General features: G+C 42.8%; 3 protein-coding genes across 3 annotated transcripts; 2 read left to right on the forward strand and 1 right to left on the reverse strand.

Annotated features, from left to right (window-relative positions):
- The first annotated feature begins 464 nt into the window (after positions 1-464).
- On the forward strand, positions 465-11,962 carry serpini1 (serpin peptidase inhibitor, clade I (neuroserpin), member 1). The gene is made up of 9 exons (XM_068317808.1): positions 465-594; positions 7,487-7,787; positions 7,908-8,138; positions 8,207-8,401; positions 9,455-9,659; positions 9,868-9,965; positions 10,672-10,758; positions 10,849-10,938; positions 11,124-11,962. Exons 2-9 carry the CDS (start codon positions 7,523-7,525, stop codon positions 11,198-11,200), a joined length of 1,248 nt encoding a protein of 415 aa, XP_068173909.1. The 5' UTR covers positions 465-594; positions 7,487-7,522; the 3' UTR covers positions 11,201-11,962.
- Positions 11,963-13,531: 1,569 nt separating this feature from the next.
- On the forward strand, positions 13,532-16,903 carry LOC137596229 (uncharacterized). The gene is made up of 7 exons (XM_068316546.1): positions 13,532-13,640; positions 14,125-14,254; positions 15,213-15,306; positions 15,781-15,905; positions 16,040-16,182; positions 16,351-16,548; positions 16,652-16,903. The coding sequence occupies exons 1-7, from the start codon at positions 13,630-13,632 to the stop codon at positions 16,767-16,769; spliced, it is 819 nt and encodes a 272-aa protein (XP_068172647.1). The 5' UTR covers positions 13,532-13,629; the 3' UTR covers positions 16,770-16,903.
- A 1,153-nt stretch (positions 16,904-18,056) lies between these two features.
- golim4a (golgi integral membrane protein 4a) lies at positions 18,057-27,962 on the reverse strand. Its single transcript, XM_068317105.1, has 16 exons — positions 27,344-27,962; positions 24,551-24,625; positions 24,196-24,245; positions 23,942-23,995; positions 23,636-23,786; positions 23,228-23,310; positions 22,982-23,065; positions 22,427-22,630; positions 22,106-22,336; positions 21,368-21,642; positions 21,173-21,249; positions 20,985-21,055; positions 20,591-20,791; positions 20,404-20,472; positions 19,946-20,032; positions 18,057-19,001 (listed from the first exon to the last, which is right to left on the reverse strand). Exons 1-16 carry the CDS (start codon positions 27,528-27,530, stop codon positions 18,849-18,851), a joined length of 2,052 nt encoding a protein of 683 aa, XP_068173206.1. The 5' UTR covers positions 27,531-27,962; the 3' UTR covers positions 18,057-18,848.
- Positions 27,963-27,965: the final 3 nt, after the last annotated feature.

Raw genomic sequence — 27,965 nt, forward strand, 5'->3', positions numbered from 1 at the left:
GACTACAACTACCAGAATATTTTGGTGGCGCGTTATCGTTTTAACCTTTGTAACATATCTGTTGATAAACGTAGCGCCTTTCTACTTTTGCAAAGCAGTCTGTCGGTTTGAAATATATTTCGAATGGCAAGAAATGTATACGAGATAATTAAAAGAAAAAAAAAATAGTGAACTACTGCGTCATACTGTGGGTCAAGATTATCTGTAATGCAAACTATGATCGGTTAGCATGACGGATTCACAACAGTATAACTGTTGTAACACTTGATTAAGTTCTTCCATGTTTGAAAGGTATAAATTAGACGCTTAATAGAAATATTCAAATAATAGAAGAGCGTAGTTATTAAAAACTACAGTGATGAAGAATATATAAAATAAATTAATTCGTTAAACGTTTGTATAAGCAAAGCCGGATACACATAACAGATGACTTTTTGTTTCCAATCCGTACTCTTTGGCCGTTCGTTGGACCAATTGATGTGGAGGGGGCGGAGTCTGTGTCAAAGCAAGAAGCAAGGAGCTGCGGCGTTGGAGGAGAACAGCAGAGACACCGCTCACATCACCTCGTCTAACGTGGTCGTCACCTTTTTATCGGTAAGAGCCGTTTTCTGCAATAATCCACAACGGGTTCTGTAGAGAGTGTGTGGTGTTCTGTCTGAGGACAATGAACCAGTAATACTGTTACTGCAAAATAAAAAGAATTGCCTATAATGTGAGTGTTCCCATAGAACCAGGCTATTGTTTATGAAGGTGTAGGAATGTGCCGTTGTGTTAGAGGATTTTAGAGTATGCATTAATCAACATGTGTGCGTTTTTAATAATGGGATGTACATTGGTACCAAACATATTTCTTCAAGCCTGTTTTTAAAGCCTTTTGTCCATCAGACAATGCTGTGGTTTTTTAAAAAAATCTTGCTGCGCTTGTTTTTATTTGTTTGTATTGCAGTGCGGTTGTTGTCCTTGAATTGCAGGCAAAGGCGCAGTAAGTGCATGTGTGCATCAACGAGGAAGATTGTAGTAACCGAGGGTGCTCCTACCCCATCTCCACCCCATACATACTAACACACACGCAAAACCACACACGCACACACACACGCACACACACACACACACACACACACACACACACACACACACACACACACACACACACACACACAATACACAGACCACTTGTTATTCCATCATGCAGGTCTATGTCTTTTCGGTGGCTTGGGCGTAAATTTATTTAACAGAGACGTCCAATTCAGCAGGCTCAGTTACCTGAGAGAGGTGGGGGGAACATCCAGCTAAAATAAATTTCACTGTATTTTATTGTGATGCCATAATGAAGGAAAAAAACTGACAAACATGGTCGATCGTTTGGAATATTCAGTGTTCCTCCTGATGTCTCATTCTCCCAATCCACCTATGATCTCTTAATCCCAGTAACTAAGATAATGACCTCAGAAATCTGCATTCAGGTCATTGTAGGATCTCCATTTGTGGAAAATCGCTATGCTTTCAGTCATAATCTCAACACGTTAATCCCACATGCACCGGAATCACGGCTCTATTTTGATATATAGCCTGTTGTTTCCTACATGTTCCCTCCTATGGTATTAGTGTGGGTGTGTGTGTGTGTGTGTCCTTCCTGTTCCCACTGAGCGCTGCAGTAATTGCATTTCAATAATTAAATGTCTTTCAAATCAGCCTAGCCGAACAAAAAGAGCCGGGAAGGGAGAAGCAACGGACCTGGTTTCCATAGCCTGATCAGAGCATGCCTGGTGTATATAATGTGCATGGAGTGAAGTTTTCCTCTCTCATGTGATTAAAGAACATTTGCAAAAACTGCTGCAGCCAACCAGCCATGCATCTTCTCAGGTTACCGTCAAACCTGTGATGTACTGCAGTGTGAAGTGAGAAGAAGGGTAATTTAATTATTTCTTGTGCTGAAAAACACTCACGCCAATGAGTGTTGAATTTAAATTTACTCGAAATGCAGCCGAACAAAAGCTGGGTGGTGATGAGCAAAGACACCTGCTTCCAAAAATGGACTTCACACACCTGAAAAATACATTGGAGATGTTTTATTCCTTCACAGTGTGTAAGGACATAAAGAGAGGAGGCTGGACACAATTTTTTTTTTTGCACAATCTGCACATCCATGCTCAGGTCGCAGGTTTGTCCCTCGGAAACTGCTGCAGTGACAGAGGGGAGATAGAGATTAATAATGAAAGAGGTCAAGAGCTCTATGAGAGACTTAAAGAATGAGAGGAAATGCAAAAAGGATGAGATGAATTGTCAGTTTTACATACTGCGCCAAATCATCAATCAAAATTAAAATGCATGGATGCTGGAAAACTATCAGATGTAAACAAATGTATAATCAAACACATAGAAGTGATAAAGGATGCCTCGGCTTTCATTTTCCGTGCGTGTTCATGTCTTTCTGCTCCCTTCTCTTCTTCTTCCTCACCCAGTGATCCCCTTTCACCCGCCTCATTTCCCTTCCTTACGTCTCTTACTGCCACACACACGAATATACACACACCTTCACACACACGCAAAAATTTCCCACACTGGACCGGTTGATTGCGACCTTTCCTGTTCTCCGGTGTCTCCCTCGATCTTTAGACCATTTGGAAAAACTCTCCAGTCTTTTCACTTTTGCCGCTGACCCCAAATAAAGGCCGATCCAATTACAGCTCAGCCCTCCTGCTACGCTCCCACAGCGCCGTCACTGTCAGCGTGTGTGTCTGCATTTTCCTGATACAGAGAAAGAAAAGAGTCATAATGACAAGTGTGGCGGAGTGTTGGGAGCAATCAACCATCTTGTCATGCCTTGCATGGGGTCGTTAGATATCATTGGCTCTGAATCCACCTCCATTCGGCTTTTTTTGGCTCTTCCTGTCTGGGTGAGTCCACATTTATCTCCATGTCCCCCTCTTTTGCAAATCTTCCACCTTCATCAGACTTGTTTTGCTGATTTTTCTGTCTGTTCTTGTTCTCTTTCTTTCTTTCAAACTGTACTTACTGTATATCTCTTCACCTCTCTTCCCCATCTGCCCCCTTCTGTCTCTCCCCTCCGGGTGTCTCTGTTAGCAGGGATTAATAAAGGGTTGTTAACCTCTGTTTGCCCTCTGTGGAGTGTGCACTGAGCATCCCGGGACTTCCAAAGCACATTATGTCATTTTCTAACAAGGTGCTGAATTAGCGGAGGTGCTGAGCAGAGAGGATGGGCTGTAGAGTCAGCAGCCATGTTAGAATACTGAAAATAAGCATGGACTCGGAGTGGAAAACTCCATCAAAAAGGGGTTAGGAATTACATAAAAAATCATTATTAGTTTAATACATTTCTCCTATGATGGTTTTTCTCACCAGCTAGTGTAATAACATTTGAAGATGAAATCTGACAGCCTACACTTTCAACTACAATTAAATCTTTGTGGCAATCTGTGGAATTATTATTTGTCATTCCACTTTTTCCTGTTAGTCTTATGAACAAAAGTCACCAGAATCACCACATCAGGATTATTTCTGGGTAATCAAGATCCTGGATCTGTAGTGGCTCTTATGGAGATGACGTAGTGTGAACCACTGAAGGTGTTCCTTCAATCAGAATCAGAATCCTTTATTGATCTCCAAAGGGGAAAATGCTTGAACATATACAAAAAGTAAGAGTAAGAATAGATCATTTAGAATTAAGAAAAAAAGAGCACAGATTATAGATAAATAAGAGTAAAAAAAAATAGAAAAATATATATGCTTCATTCCTCCTCATCACCACGTCAAAGTGAGCCTTTGTGCAGCTTCATGGATACAGGCAGGACAGATTTCCTGTAGCGTTCAGTGGTGTATTTAGGAAGCTTCATGGTACTACTGAACGAAATCCTTTGTCCCATCAGTATTCTATACTGATGGTGGTAGTCATTGTTCAAGACGGCCCTTAGTTTGGACAATGTCCTCCTCTCCAACACTGTAGTGAGTGACTATAACGGAGCTCCAATGATGTCACCAGCCCGGCGGATCAGTGTATTTTTACCCATACCCTACTCTATGTCCACGGTGAATGTGTGAGCAGAACACACAATGTGGCCAGGAGCTGTGTCCACCTCAATGGAAGTCCTTCTTCCTGACCGCAATGGGGCGATCCTGTGGTGGCTATTGTGTTCTGATCTGCATTGGGAGTCTCCACATAAGGAGGGGGGAGACACCACATGAAGGTTTAATCCTCTTCACTCAAGTCTGCGTGGAGAAAGTGATGGCGCCTCCAAGGAAAAATTGAAACTCATGAATGATAATCGGACGCCATTATCTCTGTACTGTAGAACCTTTTATATGTTAGACATATTCATGGTGAAATCTTTCTAGATTACCCTGCCATTGTGAACAAAGCACACATCGTAGAAACTCCAGGTCTTCTGGGGCCAGAGATAATCACAGACATCATTCTCTGCAGTTTAATCCCAGCGGGATCGGCCTCCATGAAATGGGATGTTAGCAATTTCACAGAATTCGTCAAAGCGCCTGCGATCTTCAGAAGTTTGGAAATGTACTTAAAGCCTAAGTGAACCAGTTTTCTGTTATTTGAAATGAAGTACAGACGCCATTGCGATCCTGTCCGTGGGGGGGGGGGACAAGCAGGAGGTTGACATGTTTGTGCAAAAATTATTCACAAACAGGTAACCGCGTGTGTGTATGTGTGTGTGTGTGTGTGTTGAGTGGCAGACCTGGAACTGAGTGAAGAGTTCTTACAAGAAGCATTCGAGACAGAAAACGCTGAGCTGTTTGCAGAAAAAGGAACGAGTTATCTGAAACGAAGGAAGATATCTTTCAAGGGTAAAAATTTTCTCTGTCTGCTCTGCAAAACGGAAAATGTCCATCACTCACAGTTGCCTTGGTAACCCCGAGTTAGAAGTGTGTGAGTGGAACTGGGTTCTTCACTGATGTGTGCGCGCATTTAATACATGTTTAATAACTTACTTCGGCCTTCCAAGCGTGTCGTCTCAAGGTTTCGGGTTTAAATGGCAGTAAGGATTAACATACGTGTGACCGGTTTGTGTGACGTCACATTTAGTCATCCAAATGTCAACCGCCGATCTGTTTTGCTTGAGAATTAGGATTACACGGACAGATTAGAGGCTGCATTTAAAGGCCAGTGAGTTTAATTGCATGGAATTAATCAAATTGTCAGGATTAAACTCTTGCAACTTGGACCATGAGAGACTTCCTGACTGTTTTTAGTCAGTTTAATGAACGGGTTTTGGATTTCCACCTGGGAGGCATGCTGGGAACCCCGGCCGGGCGGATTGGAAGCCGTGCTCCGTGTCACCGATGGGCCAAACTGGCAAAGTGCAGGATCCTCTTGCAGACGGTTTGCCACGGCTCAAAAGGTCAGACTGGTGTCAGCGTTACAAGTAAAAGCCAGCCACCCATGGTGTTGTTATCCACTCACACATGCACACTTGCGCGCAGACACACACACCGGCGTACACACACTCACAGTGATGCTCAGCGCTGCTTTTCCTGACTTAATTGCATGGCTGGGTCTTTCCTTTCACAAAGTAGGGCTGCCTGTCTCCGAAAAGTTCAACTCCCACAGCTCAGAAGGTCAGGAACATTACCTCCATTTTCTCTGCCAGACAACCCCTCCACCCTCAGCCTCCCCTACACCTGGAAACCTGGGGGGGGATTAGTACATTTAAAACAAAATAGTGCATGTATTTGGTATTTACTCTATGCTGCTATTCATTTAAAATAAGCTACATGTTCATGTTGCTGATGGAACACGTCCCCCGGAATACCAGCTGTTCAGAGGAGGTTTTTCTTTTGCCTCTTTTCACACCATTTATTGAAAACAAGAAAATAAAGATGCTGGTCTGTTAACGGATTTGTCATCACCTAGTTCCTCTAGCTTGAAATATTTCATTATTATTGTTTTTTATCTTCCTACAAGTTACTGGAACACAACGTACAGAATGGTTAACACAACAGCATGGGGTCGCTGATTTTCTGGCTGCTGCCTATTGTTGTTGTTGTTGTTGTTGTTGATTCTCTGATGCTTTGTGATCAGTCGTCCCACCTGTACAGGAGCCACCAGCAGATTCCAGTCTAATAGAGGCCCTCTGTCAGGCAAACAGCGCCACAAACGATCACATGTTGTTTTAACATATCTCTCTCTCTCTGATACGAGTAGCTCTGAGAAGGACAATGACAACAGTCTGAGAGAGGGCGTAACATAAAAATATGATTCGCAAAAGATAAAAAAAATTCCTGCAAGACACAAAAGGTTCAAGGACAAAAGTTAAAAAAAAAAATTCCTGACCTCAACATGTTTCTGGATAGCGTCAGCTTTTACATGAAGAGTAAAAAAAGAAGTGGTGATCCAGTTTTTACAGACCAAGAGTTTTTATAGATCAAAAAAACTATGGAAAAAAGTAAAAGACATGATTGTAGAAGAGATGATGGTGGAGAACCGATAATTTTCTGGTTTTTTTTTTAGTTTGCTAAATGTTTAAAGGTTGATGTTTCCTTGTTCAGAAAACACACAGTACTATTGAAAATCCTCTTTACGTGAATCTCTTTTGGATTATATGTCAACGTGATTATTTTGTAATTTGACTTTTATGAATAAACGTGGTGTGAAAATTTTTTTTTTTAAATCTCTCTCCCTCTACGCTACATATCATGGATGCTGTCAGCAGAAAATGCTTTGCATGGCAACAGCAGCACAAGCGAGAGACTGCGAAGTGTGTGTGTGTGTGTGTGTGTGTGTGTGTACGCGTATGTGTGTGTGCGTGCGTGCGTGCGTGTGCATTCCTCGTGTAAAATGTGTAAAATGACTTAAGTGTACAATAACTAGGGGGTTGCAAAGCAGGAGGAGGAGATTGGTGGGTGAGAAGGAGATGGAGGAATGGGGTGGGGGGGTCGAGGCCTCTTTTCTAATCAGTCATTCTACACAGTCTGAAACCAATACACTTGCACACAAAGGCCACTTCACACACACAGACACACACAGACACACATGGAAGGCTGCAGATTTTGAAGAAAAGAACCCGATTTGACTGGAGATGATAAGAATGCTGGTAAAATATGTATGAGCTCATTTAGCAGATGTGCTCTGAACATCAATGGAGGCTCCAGTACAGCTGTACTTCCCTCCATCCCCGTCGTTCATCTTCTCTCGCTCCCTCCATCTGTTCCTACCTGTTATGTTTCACACTCAACTCAACTGGTTTGAACGCCTCCTCCCGCTCCCGCCGCCCCGTCGTCTGGATTCGGGATTGTGTTTTGGTTTTTTTACTCCATCCACCCTCTCTCTCCTTTTATCCCATTCTTTCACTTCACAGCAGAAGTTGCCGAGCATCTTAATGAGGAAGAATCTTTTTCAGTTCCACCAATTGTCAGGAAGCCTGACTGATTCTAAACTCCTGTCATCCCTGTTTCTCCCCTGTTCTCCCCTATAATTCTGTCTCTCTACCTCATCTTCATCTTCTCCGTCCAGCTCCTCCTTCACTCAGCTCACTCGTCCTGAGCTGCAATGCTGATCTTGGACGTTCTGTCCGCACTCCTCCTCTCCGTCCTGTTGCCGAGTTACGGTAACCAGGCGGCGGACATACCGGAGGACGCCACATCAGAGTTCTCAGTCCGACTGTACCACCAGCTGCAGGCGGCGGGGGAGCAAGACAACATCATCTTCTCCCCGCTGAGCGTGGCCGTCGCCCTGGGCATGGTGGAGCTGGGGGCCAGGGGGGCTTCGTTGGAGGAAATACGACAGGCTGTGGGATTCAGCCACCTGGTGCCAGGTGAGACATGAGTCATATTTTCCTTGCTCAGCAGCTGGAGATGCAAACACTGGAAAATCTTCTGCAAATCTTGTTTTCTGCATGCCCGACCGCATGAATACAAGTGTCTGCGTTCTCCAGGCGGGGAGTTCTCCTTGCTCCAGAACCTGACGGCGGCTCTGTCGGACGACGACGCCCACTACATGATCCGATTTGCCAATAGCCTCTTCCTGCAAGAGGGTGTGGCCTTTAACCCGGAGTTTCTCCACCTGATGAGAAAATACTTCCAGGCTAAAGTGGAAACGGTGGACTTCAGCGAATCAGCAGCTGTGGCTGACCAGATCAACAGCTGGGTGGAAAATAATACAGAGAGTGAGTCAGATTCGGGGGGGGGGTATCATTAAGGGCAAGGCATGACTGTTCTGATCCGCGCCCTCCAGGTAAGATCCGGGAGCTGCTATCAGCAGAGGACTTCACCAGCGTGACCCGTCTGACCCTGGTGAACGCCGTCTACTTCAGGGGCTCCTGGAAAAATCAGTTCCGGCCAGAGCATACCAGGACCTTCTCCTTCAGCAAAGACGATGGCTCTGAAGTGCAGACGCTAATGATGTACCAGCAGGGAGACTTCTACTACGGTAGGGATGATCTGTTTTCATGTGTGTGTGTGTGTGCTTGTTGCTTTTTTCCAGCTCATACATCCTGAGGTTATTTAAAATGACAGCGTTGGAGCTCAAATATTAATATTTCAAATGTTATTCCCAGGAAAGGCTTCTCTTCTCCGCTTCTCTGAGCTCCGCTGCTCAGATATTCCTCACTTGCACAAACTCCTTTCCATTTGCTCCGTTGATTTTATTTTGAAGGCTGTTTTGTCCATGTCATATAATATTAGCTGTATGCTAACAGTCTGGAGGTTGTTTCATGAGTGTTTGCTTCAAATTATATTATTGGATGTCACAGTTTCTCAGTTGTGACTGTCTCATTCATGTGGAGTCATTTTAGAGTTGAAGACATTTGCTTTTATCCATTTTAATGCTTTGTCATTACATTTTTAGATGACTTAACACTAAATATAAAAAGATAACGTTCCTAATGAGGTTACGGGTGTGTTAAACTTTTTCTACTTTGGCTGTTAAATTAATATAATTATCTGGCTACTACTACTATTGTGCTATGATGCTTTTACTTCTTAATGGTTATTTTACATCTCAACAGATTCTTACTGTACTGCTACATAAACTGACGCATGTTGGTTATTTTTGGTGCAGTCTGAATGTCTGTTGTGAGATTTTACACTTGCACACACCTACGTTCACAGAGCGCACATGTTCTGAGATCAGATCCGTGTGTGTGTGTGTGTGTGTGTGTGTGTGTGTGTCTGTGTGTTTGTCAGAGCATACTGTGTGGATGTGCGCTGCAGTGCTGCAGAACAGGGACAGGTCCTCAGAGAGAAGGCCATATTTGTTTGCTCATTTTGATGCACAGCCACTGGTAAGTCAACAGTTTTGGAAGTCACACCTCTCCCCCTGCTGCAGCACCGCCTCACAGAGTGTCGCACGAGAGATGATGGAGGATACTGATTCGTTTTTGTCGTCATCATGTAATCAATGTAATTTAACATGCTCAACTCTGGTGGATGTTGCTCTTGCGTAGAGGCGTATGTAACTTCCACTCACACCCTCCCCCATCAGGCGAGTTCAGCGATGGCTCACAAGAAGCTGGCGGCGTGTACCAGGTATTGGAGATGCCCTACGAGGGGGAGGACATGTCCATGATGATCGTTCTGCCCCGGCAGGAAGTCCCGCTGGCCTCTCTGGAGCCCATCATCAAAGCGTCGCTGCTGGAGGAGTGGGCTAACAATGTCAAACGGCAGAAGGTGGAGGTCTACCTGCCCAGGTGACACATGAAACAAACACACACATAAACACTGGTAAACACAATAATGAATGCATTAGCTTTGAAATCACAGCCTACTGTATCAGGACGTCGTACCCAGCATTTTACAATAATCTCACTTTGTCATTGCGGGATTATCTCACATAATCCACAACAAATGTCTGAGCATTAATTTGTGACTTTGTTCAATTGGAACTGCACCGTTCAGGTTCAAAGTGGAGCAGAAGATCGACCTGAAGACCTCTCTGCAGGAGCTGGGAATAAAAAACATCTTCACCAACAATGCCGATCTCTCCGCCATGACAGGTAAGCATTCAGTCAGACGTCCACGTAAGGAACAAAACACTTATATACACATGACTAATCGTGTCATTATATAAACGCTTAGATGCCAACTGTAAGAGAAATAGACTCTCGGATGGGCTCAGCATGAGAACTTGATTCAGTGCATCTTCGTCTCCTTGGCTGCAGTGAAGTAGCCTCAGGTACTTTCTAAGGTAACCAAGGTAACTGGCACTGAGTGGGCAGATCAGAGCTGTCACATCAACTGGTAAAAATAGACACGCGCAGAGGTATATGTACATAGAGACGGAGAAATAAAAGAACATAAATGTGACTGGAGAATAAATTAATATGATTTAACTGAAAGACAAATAAGATGTAGGAATATTAAATTAAATAATGAAGCATTAAGTCATGATCTTCTCTTTCTGACCACCCAGTTCTTATTGGTCGGGCGGAATGAGGTTTATAGTGGGAGACTGTGCTGGATGTGTGGATGTACAGCACGTCCTGTACTCGCTCACATGTCTGCAGCTCTACTGTTCTCAGAGGACGAAGGCTGCTCAGGCAGGGTGGTAGATAAGAGAAGAAGCACGCATCACGCCGTGAAAGATTTACTGATGCTCAGAAGACAAGTAGACTGAACGCCTTTATGTGTCAGAGAGTCTCATCTGTATTTAAAGATGTGCGTGTGTGTGTGTGCGTGTGCGTGTGCGTGTGTGTGTGTCAGATGGCAAGGACCTGTACATTGGGAAGGCGGTGCAGAAGTCCTACCTAGAGGTGACCGAAGAGGGGGCAGAGGGAGCTGCTGGGTCAGGTAGACTTAACCATGATCTCTGTGATCAGTCACATGACTGCACACACAGCATCGTCTTTTTATGAACGGCTGGTTAACTCTCTCTCTCAGGGATGATCGCCCTGACCAGGACTCTAGTGCTGTACCCACAGGTCATGGCCGATCACCCGTTTTTCTTCGTCATCAGAAACAGGAGGACAGGTATGTGTGTGTGTCCCCTATTCTACACTAGCTAGCTTAGCTGTGCTCTTATATATGTTGAGATAAATGTCAGCAGTTCGACATCCGAACAGCAATGCATCCTTGTCGCCATCTCAGCCATCACGCCTCTAGCAGCTGCTACTGACTAGTGACTGTGACTTTCTATTTGTCCCTTCATTCTCCAGGCTCCATCCTCTTCATGGGGAGGGTCATGACCCCTGAAGTCGTCGAACTCAGCGATCACGACTTCGACTCCATGTAACCGCTAGGTCGCTCGGTCTAAGCCAGTCCGATTATAAACCTGTCCTCTATCGCCATCTTCAGCTGTGTTTTATACTCTTGAACAAAATATTCTACAATATATTATATATTGAATTACTGACATTTAATGTGATTTCGTTTTGATACTGGAAGCTTTAAACTCTCAGATAAAGATGTGCAGGAAGAATGGGGAGTTGTAAATAGTCTCTAATCAAGGATGGTTTGTATATGGGCGAGAAGAACACATGATATGTAATTCACGCACAGCCCCTTTAAGTTCAGCAGTGTCACACTCACTTCATACACGATGCACAAAAAATGTTTTCTCATCCTCCTTGAAAAACAATTCACTCCTTATTCTAGGAAAAAAGAATGTTCACACTGTAGGTTTCACGCTTGTATTACATCCCTGTACATTCAACATTGTGTTTTTTATATCTATATCTATATATCTATATATAAATATATCTATGTCTATCTATATCTGAATATAGATATAGATAGATATATAGATATATACATACTCAGTATTTATTTAACAGGTGGAAATATTTTGACTTTAAACAATGATTCTTAGTAATATATCTGCTCCATACAGTGTTTCAGCCATTTTTTTACACTGTAGGCACATGGCTAATCTGTTGATGAATTAATATGCCTTATCACATCTGAGTGGTTGCCGGGTCGTGCGTTCATGTGCGTAACCGCTGTAAAGACGCCAACTGCGCCGATTTTGATGTACGCGGAGGAAGAAATGCCAGCTGTATTCTGTCTTTTCTTCAATAAAAACATGAATGTGTTCCCATTAAAAATCTGTGTGCTTCTTTATGGTTACGGTTTCTATACGCTGTTCCTTAATGGAATTCATCTGACATTTGATATTCTTTAAATGGAGGATTGGGTAAGAAAAAAAAACTTCAAGAGTTTATCAATCTTAAAATGTAATTATAAAAAACTTTTTGACCTTTCCTAAAGCTGATCCTTACACAGCTGATTGGAAAAACAAGAAACAAAACCAAACCCTGAAATAGTAAGGCTGCATGTATTTGCCATGGTGATCAGTTAAAAAAAAATTTTTTAAATAGCAGTGGTAGATGTTCCTGCTGTAATATTAGCATTTTGAGTGGTTTGATAGAAGTTAACTTCAAAAATGCAAAAAAATCTAGAATGCAGATATTTTGATGGGAGAACTGTTATTAGATATTATTGTCACTAAAAAAACAATCAATCATTTTCCAAAATAACAATGTAAACAATAACTTATGGATGTTTAATATACAGCATGTACTGAAACACAAGTCGACATTGTGATACAGAGAACCGCTTGTCCCAGTCCCCTGAGGTATGGGGGGTTACATTTACCTCTATCAAACTTCTAATAGCTTTCTTTTTTTCGTCTCCTCTGTGTGCATAGTGTTTTATCAGCCTGACAATATCTTCCGCACAATAAGATGCATTGTTGTGGAACAACAGCCCAAGGGTGTAGGAAGTTATCATCTAAATTGCTTCCACCAGCTGGTATGATAGCTCTGCCTTGTCTTCCTTGTGCGTCACTGAAAATATGAATCAACCTTATCCTTCCTTCCCCCACGACAGCATCCATGTCTCCTGGCTGAGCGTCCAGTGTTAGCATCTAAAGTATGTTCCAACTTCATTAAGGCATTAATCTGACATAAAATACAAATGCTCATAAAAGGTGTACTGTGTATATATCAGTGGTCACCAAAGTCTTCTCCGCTGGCCTAACATAACCATAAATTATAATATTTATGATAAAAGTTAATTATATTTTAATGCAATTTTCTTAAATAAGTATATTTCAATATATGTATATATATATATATATATATATACACACTCACACACACACTGTATATATATATATATATGTACTGTATGTATGTATGTATGTATGTATGTGTGTGTGTATGTGTGTGTGTATGTATATATATATATATATATATATATATATATATATATATATATATATATATATATACACATACACACACACACAGTATATATATACTGTAAATATTACTTATATTAGACCCAGATTCATCACCAGGGTCTTAAAGTACAGGTTTTGTGTTTTCTATGTAAAGCCTCTCACAAATGTCAGATTAATGCCTTAATTAAATTGGAAAATTGTGATTGGAGACACACACAAAAAAAAATCAGGCTAAAAAAAGAAAATAGCCAATCCGAGACCAAGAGGGGCGGGTCTTTGCTGAATGTGGGCGGGGGAAAATCCACCTGAGTCAGCGGAGAAGCTCCGTCGGCGCCGGTCCAGCGGACGGGACGGTGAAGTTTCTCCCGGTGGATACCAACAGACCCACCGGCCTCCATGGGTCACAGCCGCCGCGTCAGCCGAGCTGCTCACACGGTACTGAAGAACCACAGGACAGCTTCTCACCGAACGCTTGGGAAATGTCTGAGAGGTGAGCTGAAACCCATTTAAACAATCATTATCCTTCCTGGTGTGCATCATCAGCCTTTATATGTAAGGTAGTTAAAGTTCAAGTTAATAACCTTCGCTTTTATTATATGAATTATTAATTCAATCATTATAATCCACCTTTGCGGGGTAGCAAATCATTGCTGTGGAGGCGGTATCAATTATGGAAGCAGCAGTGTTCATCTATCCCCTGCATACAGGGACTATTATAAACTAAAAGCACCACCTGCTCAGGTGTCCTCTGTTGCCCTGGCAACGGGTCCTAATCTGCATTGTCAGACCCGTTTCGTTGTAACCCTACCCACTCGGCCGGTGGTCAGGGTTTCAGCACACACCAGGGCTTACATTACGAAGGAAACGACAGCTCCTCTTCAGGGACGGTGACCAGCGAGGTGATAACATACTCTTCCTCTTCTTCTTTTGTGATGCTGCCACTCTTTCTCTCCCTCCGTCTCCGTCTGCCTTAGTTCTTCAGGTGTGAATACTCTCACTGGAAGTTTCCCCAAATCCCAGTCGTCACGGAGCTCTGACCTTGAGGTCGCTCGCACACCCCTCTGCCCGGACCTCACCCCAGATTCTGGGCTCTTGTCCACGCCTGTGAGTGAAGCGCATGCACACACCTTTAAATTTGTTTTCTATCCTTATCTGCACCTACGTGACCTTCATCAGTGAGCCTTCCTCCAGGCTGAAGTCACTTGCATTTGTGCTTCTTACTCTCCTCCACCTTTTCATCTTCCAATCCCTCCGTTTCAGCCATCCTGACCTGACCTGTCCACTCAGTGTGGAAGGGTGGTCAAATACAGTCGAGAGGCCTCTAGGGTGACACAGAAAGGTTTTAAGTTACACCGAGAGAGTAAAGGTGAACTCGATGAACGTGAGGGAGTTGAAAAGGTCAAGTAGGGTGAAGCATTTAGTTCATCCCGCAGAGTGATGAAGACACACGAGCAGAAAATACATGTTGCGGAAAGATCTGTGTGATCATTTACATTTTGTGGATGATGGATATGTATCGGCAGGAGAGTGAGAAGAAAGAAAGCAATGAGGGATAAAATAGAGAGGAGGAAGGCGGTGGAACATTTGTGGGTCCGATGGAGTTTGATTAAGTAACCAATCTCTTTCACCCTGCTAACACAGACACCCTTATTGGTTAATGGTGTTTAAAACAGACCATTGATTTTGGCTGCGTACTACCTGCACACTGGGGTAATAAAGTTTACACTGCTCTAATGTAGCTATGGCAGATTGAGCTTTAGTGTGTCTCTTGTTCTCCTGCCTGAAGGAATATATAGAATATTTATATATGTAACCATCTACACTGAATTCTCTGGAATCAATCTGCAACCTCTGATGATTACAAAAAGGACTGGATGAATCCTGCTACCGTTTATTTATTTATTTACCACAAGCGGGGGTTTCTGCAACCACTTTTCTGCAAACCTGGCATCTAGAACGGGCACATCTTCTGGTTTATCGTTTTCAAACCTTTGCCAGTGCAACACAGTTTTCGCGTGACGTCATTAAGTTTTCATCTCGTTCACATTTTTTTTCCTTTCAGCTTCCATCCAGTCGATTCCGGTTTGTGTCTTGGCATCACCTGGATCAGTGTGATGTCACAGGTGACCAGCTGACCTGCCCCAGGGTCAGAGAAGGTCTGGATCACTATGACACAAATCACCAGTGTGACCTTTGCATATGACAGTCAGGCTTATATGCAACCATATGCAATTTCCTCCGGGATTAATAAAGTATATCTATCTATCTATCTATCTATCTATCTATATAGAAGTTGAAACAAAATGAGGGCAGATTTCTGCACAGCTTTTTGTGTTTAATTTAATTAATCAGCTTTAATTTTACCAATAATTTCAATTTTAATTTCAGATAGAGTTCTATTGAATTTAATAATATGAGTACTACAATATCTCAAACCAATAAGAAGTCATTGAAGTTCTATTATCTCTATTATTATTGCGTCGTTTTGATTACAAGTCTGTTAAATTAGCAGATGAAGACACCGTGTCAAAAAAAAAAACCCTCAAGCAGAAAGAGGAATCATATTTACTCTTAGATAATGAGGATTTCGCTATAGTTTTGCCTTTGTTCTTCACAATGCCCTGAAAAAGGGCCTTCAGAAGAGGAGCTGCTTCAAAGACAGGGGGATGACATCTGTTTTGAGAGAAGACGGAGGAGAGAAGGAGAACGGCAGAGATGGGAGGAGAGACTGCAAGAGAACTGGGAAAACTGTCTGGTAGGTCAGCCAACATTGTGTTTGTCTCTGATGTTGATGCACACATAGGGGAGGAAGAAAAGACTGAGATTTAAGGAGGAAGTGATGCCAGACAAAAGGAGAGCCTGATGTTTCGACCTCCTGCCTCTCCTCAGGAGTTAAATCTGTCCTACCAGGACCTGGGCGACGCCTTCCAGCAGGAGAACTTCCTCCGGATTCTCCGTAGGTTGATTCGAGTGGAGAAACTACAACTGGTTGACAACTCCCTCACCAATCTGAGTTCTGTACGCCTGCCAAGGTAACTACACTACCCAGAATGCATATCTTCTTAGTCATATCCTCATAACTCCCATTTTTATAGACTTTTGACTTTATTACGTAATCACGACTGCTACCAAGTATGGATACCTCCGTTATTCAGAAGGATGTAATTTTGGGTGACAACAACCTCACAACCTCTGTGCAGGTGCAGAATGCTAAACCTACAGCGTAACCACCTGGTGTGTTTCCGTCAGCTGCCAAAGCTCCCGGCGGTGGAGCACCTCTGTCTCTCAGAGAACGCCATTGGCTCCCTGGGGGGGCTGGGGGCTCTGGGGAACAGCCCGCTTCGCTCCCTCAGCCTGAGCCGCAATCCGGTGACCTTCACTCAGGACTACCGAGCACGGTGAGAAGACTAAGACTTAAAGAGGCAGTAGCTAGTTTGAGTTTGACCTTTTCTTCTGCTTTCATTCATTCCCTCTGTTTTGTCATTTTCTTTTTCCATGCAGCGTTTTCCTCTGTTTGCCAAAGCTGGAGATCTTGGATGGAATCCCTAAACTTTCAGAGGACTCCCTGCCCACAAGACTTCACTTCCCAGAAACCACCAGGATGTGCAACATTTTATGATTTTCCTCCATGGACACACACATATTTGTTTCCCTTTCTCTTGAAAAGCTCAACTTTGCACTAAAGATTTCGTTTTCCACGCAAACTATGTCTCAACTGCTGCCAGAATTTAATTTTTTTTTATAAAAGGCGTTGAACTCACAGGAAATGTCAAATTATAGTGTAATCCAAGGCCATGTTATTTATATGTCATACAAATGATATGTATATATATATATAATCTCATATCTTTGAGATTATTTTATATTAAAACACATTTTATATTTTAAAATAAGTATCTTCGCCTGTATCCATTTTCATTCTGTTTTTTTTAACAGCATGGTGAGTCTGGAGAATTTCGTGTGTAGTCATGACAACCTTTGACTGTCAAGGCTTGAAGCCTTATTGTTTGACACGACAGAAGATAGAATGCATGGATGCTGCCATATTACTTCAAGAAGATATCAGGTGGGTCTCGTACCATCATCTCATCCAATAGGAACAGAGCTTGACTTGATTTTCCTGCAAAAAAAAGAAGTGAAATGGGAAAATGCATTTCCATATCTTGAATCTCTAGCTTTCAAGCAAACCTCGCCATGTGTTAAAATGGAAATGGAAGACTTAGGGAATCGCTTGCAGACACGCGGGCATGCATCTCGACTCCAGGGATCGGCTCATTGGAATTATTCACGCCCGGTAATTCAACCGTGAAGGATGAACCAACAGACCGCGAGAATGTGGGGGATGTGGAGGAGTTTGCGTCGCCACAATAAGAACTGTACGTGTGTGTCCTCCTGCCTTTAGTCGGCTATTAGTGCAGTAATGAGACACCTGCTGCTCCTGCTCCATCCCATGGTCCCTTCGGGGGAGATCGACATTCTCACGGGGGGTGAGGGGGTGGATGATGGCAGGAGAAATCAGGGGAACTGAGAGTCGTAGTGGGAATGGAGACCGAGAAGACGAGGAATGATTTGATCGAGGGGACAAACGTTAATTTCAGTCTCTCATTTCATTTCTTTTGCGTCTTGATCTGTCGGTTCATTTCCCAGGAGCATTCTCGTTTGGAGAGTCGGCTGGGTTCACGGTTCAACAGCGCACATGATTTGTGTAAAAACAAACGTGAATATTATTTCTTTGCCAAATCAGGGGGTTAGGTTTAAACAACAGTTTCACCTCCAGTTCATAAGAGATTTAAGAAATTTTCAGGCAGTGAATGAAATATAAAAATAATAAAACTTCACTCTGAGGTAAACATTTAATGTAAACAGTGGATAACTTCTATGAATGAATGTTCAAGGACGCCTCCAGTTGACCATTGATGTCTTTATTCCAGACTCAACCACCGAGGAATCCAAATTTCACTTTTCAAATATAACGAGTTTAAAAATGTACAAATTTATGCAGTTATTTATTTTACTACAAAAACAAGGAGTCCTGGATTTAAGGCTTCGGCAACAGGCGAGAGGTCGAGCACACGCTCACAGGTTTCCAAGGATGGAAAAGGCATGTCACCAAGAAACTCTAAGCACAGAGAGCCTTTACCAGAAATGTCTCTTTTGGTATTTTTGAAGAAATAATCCGGGGCAATACTCCCTCGTGAAAAAAGCTTCAAGAATGAAACAGTTTAGAGAAACGAAAGGAAACACTACCCCATTTCATGATTGTCAGACTTGTTGCAATCAACAATAAATAACATAGAACGACTTGATAGAAATGACAAGATGCAATCTGTAAAAGTTGGAGCTTTAACAAGAATCCAATTACATATAAATCCTTTAAAAAAAAAAGTGTCATGAATCTCAGCTTCTCGACAAGGAATGAAAATACATTCTCTGCCTTCCTGATATCAGAAAACAGATCGAGTAAAACAAATGAATAAAAACATACAGTATACATCCCACTTCACCAGATTCCACCCTTTTCCGCTGTGCAGGCTGTTCAGTTCCATCCCAACAGCGTTTGGAACAATATCCCAAAATTCCTGTCTGGAATTCTGATGAATGGATGATTATATTCCTTTGGGAAAACGAGGGTGAAAAAAACCCAACGGGCTCCACAAAGAGCTGAAAAAGCCCCGCAATCGGACAAAGTCTGCATCCATCACATCTCTGCCCTCCGATTGGCTCCCTTGTGGTCGGCAGCTTCATTGTCTGCCTCCTCTTCTTCATCTTCATAATTATCTTCCTCGTTATTCTCAGCCTTTTTGTGGTGGTCTGCTTCCATTCTTGGTCTCTCCTGGTTTTTGATTTCACCCTGGGGGAAAATCACAAGCAAAAACAAAACTACTTAGTGAACTTTTTATGGAAATTTTAGATAATTTTCCTTTTTATAAACCTTCTTCTAAATTTATGATTGAAATCTCAGGATCTGGACCCAGTTATGATTAACGGTAAAATGTTGGTGGTAGGCATTCTGACTGTTGTTATATCCCTTGATATTTCTATTATTTATTTGACATTTACAGGATACACGCCGAACATGGTTCTGGTGATTTAGGAAGAAATTAATAACATTGATTTCAATATCCTAAAAATGTTTTTCTCCTTAAATTCAAACATATTTCCTGGATGAAATCAACCAGGCTCGGGTCGTAACATGAAACTACAACAGACTCGACACCTGATCGCCCTCATTGGCTGGAACACACACAACCATGTTTCAAATTACAAGAGCAAAACAAATACACACACACACACACCCAAACACTGACAACATCTGTGTTGCCAATACAACAAATTACAAACATGAGCTGCCCATTTGATATCAAAACCTATTTTTCATCTGCAGAATCTATGAGTTCCACAGGAGATTTACACAGGAACCAGTTTCAAGATAAACGCTTGAGATTAGTGTCGCCTATTCCATGTCCGACGGACGTGAAATACGATCCCAATCTTCCCTTTTGTTCCTGAGTTATGGTGTTCAATAACTGGCTGGGAAATGATTTGCGGAACATTAAGATGTCACAGCGGGGCCGGACTGTGACATGTCGGGTTGTCGCTTCATTATTCTATCCTGTTACACGTTAATGTGTGATTTGTGCCAGAAGTATTGTTGACATTCTTCACTCGAGGCCAAAAATGTATAAGGAATACAGGACAGGCATCCTGGAAACATTGTACCTCCTACAGCTAAAATCTGTAAAGAGAGTTTGATACCTTGAGGAAAAAAAATAGGTTACAAACCCCTCAACCCACCTGATCGATGTTCTCCTCATTATATGGATCCTCTCCTTCATCTTCCATCTCTTCCTCAGTCTTCTGGCCACCGATGTCCTCCTGAGCCTTCAGGACCCAGACGTGAAGACAAAAATTATATCAATATTATTTCAGGAGTAAATTAAGAGTGATTGAATTAAAAAAAATATTTTTTTTACAGTTTTAAACTTGCTTTTTTCAAAATGTTATTCTGAAAATGTTTAGAAAATCATCTTCAGTATATGGATGACATGTGTGCAAGACACTGACTTTTTTTTTAGATAAGCTTCAGAAAATATTAGTTTTTGATGAAAAAAAAAGGAAATTTCACAAAAGGGATGTGTATAAGTGTGTTTACAATAAAAAGAAAGGTGAGTCATGACGAACATCCGGGTCGGTATCCTGTACACGCATCATCAGTATTATAAGCTGTGGCCTTCGGGACACATGTCACATACCTCATCCTCCACGTCCTCCTGGTACTGGTCATCCAGTGTGTCTTCCTGTTGATCTGGGTTTCCAGCCATCTAAAAACACACACACATTTGGAGATGTTAGTTTTCTTTGGATTCTGAGGTTTCAGGTTAGTAATCATCCGTCCTCCTGCTCTAGTTTCTGTATGTGGTCACGTCTTCTTCCACTCACCACCATTTCCTCCCCCACAACAGACTGTCTGGGCCCCAGGTGTGTGTTTCTGTGCTGGGCTTGCGCTACTGGCTCTTCTTTCACGGCCACCCCTTCTTCCTCTGGTACCCTCTGGTGGGACTGGTCCTCCTCGGCCTCTTCGAACTCGTCCTCTCCCTGGTTGTTGGGGTCGTCCTCGGGGTCTAACTCGCCATCTGCACCCTGGAAAAGAACAGATCAGATGGAAATAAGACAACTGTTGATACATCACCAAAGAAGATCAGTGTGCCGCATTGAGTGACGGATGAATGAATGGATGTGTTCCAGCTGGAGAGGATGACAAGTGCTGGAATGAGGTGGAACAGATCGATAAAGAGCACAGGTATGTGAGCAGATGAAGGGAGTAGTAAGTCACCTGATGATGCACCAACGCTTTATGCCCCCCTTTGTGCTCCTCTTCCTCGTGCAGCATGTGAACGTCTCTTTCTGTTAAGACACACAACACAATCAGGGCCAACTCGCTACTACATTGTAACGTTTGCCGTTCTTTTAACGTCTGACGGCCAATCCAGAGGTTTTCAGAGGAGATCTTTTTTGTCTCACCTTCTTCATCGTCAGTGTGACGATCGTCCTCTCCCTGAACTATATCATTGTCGATGTTCTCGTACTCGATCTTCTTCCTAAAAATAGAAGACAGTCAGAGGAGCACAGGCCAGATAAAAGCCACGCCATCCCTGTTATTTATGGAGCAAAATAACAGAAACAACTAACACTTGCATTCCTTATTTGAAAACTGACCTCTGCTGCTCCTCTTTCATCAACTGCTCCCGCCTGTCGGCCTCCCTGTGCTGCCGCTGCTCCCTCTCGTGCTCATCCCTCAGCCTCTGCTCCCTCTCTTTTAGCACCCTGTCTCTCTGGGCCTTCAGGGCTTCTTGACGCATCTGGATCTGCCTGCGCTCCTCGGCCTGCTGGGCCTCCAGGCGCTGCTGCTCTTGCTGCTGCTCGTAGGCTGACTTTACGCGCTCTACGTGGGCTCGCGCCTCCCGCTGCGCCACCAGCGCTGGATGGAGGCCCTTTCAGAAGATAGGTGGATGGAAAAAGGGGAGATCAACTTTAGGGTTAATCCAACAGGCAGAGTTGATGCTGAATTAGAAGAGGAGGTACAATTTTGTATGGAGATTAATGGAGATGAAGATTATTTTAATAATCCCAAAGGGAAATTAAACATTAATATTACAACATAAAAAAACAACAACACATAATTAGCATTGGTAATCAAATACATAAATACTGAGGAAAGGCTAGAATTCATCCTTCATCCAATGGGAATAAAGCTAAAGATCATGAAATAATATGCAAGTGCCACGCACTTTCCTTGGTGTGTGTGTGTGTGTGTATGTGTGCGCGTGTGTGAGTGTGTGTGTGTGTGTGTGTGTGTGTGTGTGTGAGCTCCCCCTTCCCCCCAAGCACCTCATCGTGCCCCCCTTGGATGAACCAGTCTAAGCTATTTCTGATTGGCTGTGGCTGCTGCCTCACTTGATCCAGTGCGTTCTGGTCTGGCTGTTCTTCTTCTGGCTCCTCCTCCTCCTCTTCCTGCAACTCCTGCTCGTCCTGTGGTTGGTCCGGGTCCTCCTCCAGCTTCTGAGGCTGGCCTGCTTGAGCCATCTCCTCCTCCGCCAGCTCCCTCTTCCTCTCAGCCTCCCCCTCTCCATCTTCGTCTTTGTCTGTTAAGGTTTGGTGGAACTTATCCTCCTCTTGATGGTCCACCTAAGGGCAAGGCCATCATCAGAAATAATGATATTAATGAGTTGCCGTATTTAGAGTCCAGCTTCCATCTTGATATTAATCCAACGTTACCTTAGACTTTATGAGCTGATGATCAGGATTTACTTTAAGTGGATGTTCTGATACTTTGTATTTCTGGATCTGCGGCACTATGGGCGCTACGGGCTCTACGGCAATGGCCTGCAGCTTCTCAGAAGGAGGGTGTGGCTCAGGCTGTCTCTGATTGGATGTCCTGCTCAGGGAATCCTTCAGCTGCTTGTATTCCTCCATTTGCACCTAGAGGGAGACACAAAACAACACAGGAACTAATAGGGATATTTCAGAAAAATATAAAACACTATGACATGCATGGGTGCATTTCTTCATTGAGAACATGGTAAAAAAAAAGATAATTCTCATCACAAGCAACTCAATCAGGTGATTAAAAAATTATGGGACTTCTACCAGACAGATTAATTAGAGTTCCACAAATCTGAATTTAATAATGGTTGGGGGGGGGGGTGCCCCACAGCTTAAGACAACGATGCTGTTGCTCAAGGCAGAAACAAGTGAAACAAAGGAGAGGAAGGACGTTTCCAGATAATAATGTTGTTCCACTCGTCAGCAGTGAAGCTTCCCCTCTCTCACCTGAGCAGCAGCCAGCGCACTCTTGTGGTCTTCCAGCGTCAGTGTGAGCTGATCGTGAGCTGCCTTCAGGTCCTGATGGCGAACCTGAACGCAGAAAGGAAAACCAAACAGCTTTGATGTAGGCTTTAAACCTCCAATGTTTCCACTGCATTTTCACAAGTGAGTCATTACAGGTAGCTCGTACCACTATTGCCTCTTTGCACGAGATGGAGATGAACAAAAGCACCAGAATAGATTCCTTCTCACCTGTGAGTCCTGCAGCTGCATGTGAATGTCATGGTGGGCTTTTCTCAGCTGCTTGTTTTCCTCCCTCAGGTTATATATATTATCTGCCATCATAAATATTAATACCATTAACAGATGGCAAACATCTAAAAAAGATTCTTTACTATCGTTTTCAACTACATGCAGTTGTGTGCATAAAGAACCTTAGTATAGAAAATATACCTTAAAATATGTTTTATAATGCCTGAGTAATCAGGAATGTGTAAGCATTATGATGTTTTTATTCATGCAGCATGTCATTAAGACAGAAGATGGAGACAAAGACAGACGGATGTGACCTGGAGGACGGAGAACCTCCACAGACACGCAGAGCCTTTGACAATGAACCGGTGTATGGGGGTGGAACCATACAACCATACAAGTCCGTACCTTTCATTTCAGTGATTTCCACCTGCTTGACCTGCTGGAGCTTCTCGTAGCGCTCCCTGTGCTCGTCCAGCAGCCGGTTATTGTCCTTGCTCTCGGATTCGTGCTGGTCCTGCAGCCCGTAGTACTGCTTCTTCAAGTCCTCGTGCTGATTCTGAGGGAGATAAGTCCAAAGTTTGTACTTTTATTTCATAAAAGGCATTTTGTCCTAAATTATTACCCCAAAAGTTAACAATTAAGAATAAAGAAATTTGTATGTTAAGTTTGTGCGAGTTTGTGTGAGTGGTGGGGTGTGATGCTTGTCTCTACCTTTAGCATCTGGTGTTGCACTCGAAGTGAATTGTATCTGCTGATGGACTCTTGCTGTTGGAGCACGAGACAAAAAAAACAAACTCTAATGAACAACTTTGTTCTTCGGTCTTGTGAAGACTTGAATCACATCTGACAGCATCCTTCTAGTCTTCACAATTTAAAAAAGCAGCATAAGCAAATTTGTTGTCATAAGACATCAGTTAAAGGCTATGTTAAAAAAAAGCGAGGTAGTAATTATGTGGAGAAAGTACCTTTTCCTTGTTGAGAGACTGTTGTGTTTCCATTTTATGTGCCAGAAAATCTAGAAAGCAGAAATAAGATGAGAGAATCTATTTTATTTCTTTTAAAGATTAAACTCATGTTCAGGAATTAAATGGAAAATTGTTGTGAAATAATTAAATCTGAGAGAGAAAAATTACAAAAATATTTTATTGACTTACAGTACATTAATATGAAGCACATGCCTTTTAAGAAACTTGACTTGTAATGTCATGAATACCATTCGTGTAATAATACTTTCCAGATAAGGTAAATTTCTAACTTCCCACTTGAACAGAAGAATATACCCCAAGAGTCAGAATTGAGCGCTGTTGTTATTTCTCCCACCTTCTTTGGCCTTTTTGTGCTCTAACCTCTCCTTCTGAAGCGACTTTTCCAGTCTGGAGCGATGCTCGTACACAACTGAACATTGAAGAACAGGTCGATGGAAAGAGAGGGAAGAAATGGAAGAAGAGAGACGGAGAGGAAAAACACACAGGTAGTTTAGTTTAGTTTTGTTGGGTCAAGTTGAACGAAAAGGAAACACAGATACACCTGTAGGAATATCTATTCATCCAGACTGTGAATGCAGTGAATGACCCCCCCCCCCCCCAACAGAAATAATGAAACCAAGAATCCAGTCTCTGAGTCCGGTTCAATGACACTGAAAGAATTTGTGATGGAGACTCCTCCTCCTACAGGGAGGTGGGTGCAAACAACACACCCCCCCGCCAATATGTCGCTGAGACAATGCTGAGTCAGTCATTCAATCGAATTTCATGTATTTATTAGACATGACTCAGGAAAATAGATCCAGATCCACTGTTAGATAGCATCCCGTCACTGTCAGTAACACTAATGGCTTGATTTCAAATGCTAAGAGGTGCCCTGAAGGAATTAGGTGCCATTTTTTAAACTCGGTTGGGGGGAGGGGGGGTTGACCTGGGGGCTGGGGTAACTAATGATATGTCCCTTTCTTCTTCAGAACACCAACCCGACAGATTCCAGGACAAACTGTGAGATTTGCAAACCTTCAGATAACTGAATGAGTACTGCAAAACTAAAAAGGAGAATTCTTAGGAGTTGAGAATGTGGAAGCAAAACAAAGACTAAGCAAAAAAAAATGAGGAGGGCAAAGACAAGAGAAAAAGAAAACAGGAAATGGGTCCATTCAACAAAACGTATGTGAGAAAGAGAGTCATGAGCCCATAAATTTAGTCAAGTCAGTTGAAATTTTTATCTGTATTGCACCAAAGCCCAGACAAAGTCAAGACATTTCCAAGAAATGACCACCATAAAAACTGGAGGTGATGGAAGCAATAAAAAGATTTAAAAACATCAGAATGGAAGCATATAATAAAAACCATCATGGTGACTGAGGTGTGGGATTGCTGCCTTTGACAAAAACCTTAAGGAAATCCAGCTCGTCTTGTTCTCGCAGCAATCAGGTTGCCTCTCAGAACACGTTAACCAACCTGACATGCAGGTATGCCTACGACCCCACTGATACTGATTTTCCTTTCCAGACAGCACCTGTCAAATCGCTTCCGAGTGGTTGCGCCGTCAGTTTATACGTTTACTATCCAACATCGATTCGTCCATGCAAAGTCAAAACTAAAAGGAAAGATCAAAAACTTTTCTTTCATTTTGTGTGAAGGGTTAAAATTAACTTGGTGGAGGTGGTAACATTTACACCAACATTTTCCGCCTGACGAAGACTAACAGCAGTCCTCGCTCAATCTCATACGCTAAGATTAGTCAAATATGGTTTGAAGAATTTAATTTGATTAATATATTGAGCTTTAAACCAACAGGAGAGATTTTATTTTAGTTAGGCGTGCCTTTTTAGTATGTGAATGAATTTATGGATTAACAACAATTTATTAAACAAACAGGTCCGGATCCGTGAGTATCTGACACACGATCTGATACCTACATGCGGACACCTGTTCTGAACAAACTGAACAGGGCGGAGTAGACCGTCTGACTGCCGCTAGCTGCACAACACAAAGAAAGACATCCTGGAAGCATAGCGCAGTCTGACTTATAAATGTGTTTACATGGAGGGAGTAAATCCTTAAGTCAAGACTGAGTGAGGGCATTCAAACACTATCCAAGCAGTTGGCTAATACTGAAGGTTTCAGACATAAAATCTAAATATAAACCTGTTTAAATGATGACTTATGCTGATTAAATAACTGGTGACTTTAACCAATCAGGTTTATAAAATCCATAAATCTCGACTTAGGGAATGCACAGGGGTTACTACAGTTAACGACTATGAGTTTTGATGGCCTAGTTGTATTTCAGTCACTAGGGTGGACATTATTGCATTATCACGATCATCATCATCATCATAAATCCTAAACAGCATCAAGTGGTATCAGCCCTCACTGAAAAATGACATGAGTTACAGAGAAAATGAGTTCTTGGTCACCCATGCACTAAGCTGATAACATGATGAAGACTTTACAACACTTTCTTGACATGGAAAGAAAACCATGACATTGTCAATCATCCAATTATTATTAAGAGTTGGAGTTATCAACTAACATAATAGTTTTCCATAACATAATTATTAATCTTGACAATAGCATGAGATTCATCTTCTTGAACCTGAGGCTTCATTATCTCAACTGCTTCATAGGCAGTCCCTCTTTATACAGTGGTTCAGGAGTAAATCAGATTACTTTCTGCATTAGTTATACATGCGTTGGTAATTATATTCTGACTGGCCCTTTCTTTAAAATATAAAAAATGAATAAACCATGCCATATCTCACAATTCTGAAGAGATCCAGGCCATACCAAAAACTGCCTAAAACGATAACCCCTTTTTCCTCATCCCAAGACCCACCCATAAAAACTCCAAATGTGCCACTGCCACCCACTGGGCTTTTTTGTTTAGGCTAACAGAAGTAAAGTCTGAGGGTTTGGAGGTGCTGCCTACAAGCCGAATTGAAGTACAGTTCTTCATGAATCACATTAAGAAGTCAAAATATTTCAAAAAGTGGAACCGATGGACACGAAGCACGAAAACAATAAAGTGGGGGGTTTTGTAGGGGGAGTCTGGTGTGACATTCGCCCCGCGGCTGTCACCTGATCAGGGAGCCTTCAATCACATCACCTCCGCTGTGTTTACCTTGGAGCTGCGCCGACAGGGACTCTTGGTGTTGCTGGTACTTCAGTGCCATCGCCTCTGTCCTCTTGAGCTGCTTTTGCATCTCATAGGAGATCATCCCTCCATAGAAAACCCCGCAGACAGCCGAGATGAGGAGGAGACATGTGAAGATCTTACGTTGCCTCCGCGAGCAGACCCCGGTCCCCATGTTGCTTCGGCTCCCCTCCCCGCCGTGAGAGTGAGAAAACCCCGACACAGCCTCCGGAAACTTCCGACTCAACTTTTTACCTCCAGGTGGAAAAAAATTAAGGACACCCTCTCCCAGCACTACTCGAACATTCCCATGCAGAAACAGGAGTTATATGTTCATGTTTACCGATGAAGACATAGTCCCTGCGACGCGTCCCTGCCACTTCAAAAGTCGCCGCTCATAGTTTTCGCTTGACTTCACCTCAAACTCATGGGTGTTGAGACACGGATTGAAACGAGAAAGACGAGTCCTGCCTCCCTTTTGCAACCTTTAGCTTTTCAATGCAAACACGCTTAATGGAAAAGTGACGGCTCCAGTCCCCGAGGAGGCCTCCGGAGCTCCTTTAACTTCAGTTACGTGTCAGCGCAGCAGCTGCCTGCCATCCACCACTGT

The sequence above is a fragment of the Antennarius striatus genome, chromosome 6 (genome assembly GCF_040054535.1).
Source record: "Antennarius striatus isolate MH-2024 chromosome 6, ASM4005453v1, whole genome shotgun sequence".
NCBI lineage: Eukaryota > Metazoa > Chordata > Actinopteri > Lophiiformes > Antennariidae > Antennarius > Antennarius striatus.

What these genes read in the sequence shown, in the direction of transcription:
- serpini1 (XM_068317808.1), top strand. Translation starts at nt 7,523, where the DNA reads ATGCTGATCTTGGACGTTCTGTCCGCACTCCTCCTCTCCGTCCTGTTG. An exon ending in GGTGGAAAATAATACAGAGA is followed by an intron (nt 8,139 to 8,206) that starts GTGAGTCAGATT and finishes CGCGCCCTCCAG; the next exon opens with GTAAGATCCGGGAGCTGCTA. An exon ending in GTGGAGGTCTACCTGCCCAG is followed by an intron (nt 9,660 to 9,867) that starts GTGACACATGAA and finishes TGCACCGTTCAG; the next exon opens with GTTCAAAGTGGAGCAGAAGA.
- LOC137596229 (XM_068316546.1), top strand. An exon ending in CTGGGCTCTTGTCCACGCCT is followed by an intron (nt 14,255 to 15,212) that starts GTGAGTGAAGCG and finishes TTTTCCTTTCAG; the next exon opens with CTTCCATCCAGTCGATTCCG. An exon ending in CTGCCCCAGGGTCAGAGAAG is followed by an intron (nt 15,307 to 15,780) that starts GTCTGGATCACT and finishes GCCCTGAAAAAG; the next exon opens with GGCCTTCAGAAGAGGAGCTG.
- golim4a (XM_068317105.1), bottom strand. Translation starts at nt 27,530, where the DNA reads ATGGGGACCGGGGTCTGCTCGCGGAGGCAACGTAAGATCTTCACATGT. An exon ending in ACCAGAACGCACTGGATCAA is followed by an intron (nt 21,643 to 22,105) that starts GTGAGGCAGCAG and finishes ATCTTCTGAAAG; the next exon opens with GGCCTCCATCCAGCGCTGGT. An exon ending in AAGCGTTGGTGCATCATCAG is followed by an intron (nt 20,792 to 20,984) that starts GTGACTTACTAC and finishes GTTCTTTTCCAG; the next exon opens with GGTGCAGATGGCGAGTTAGA.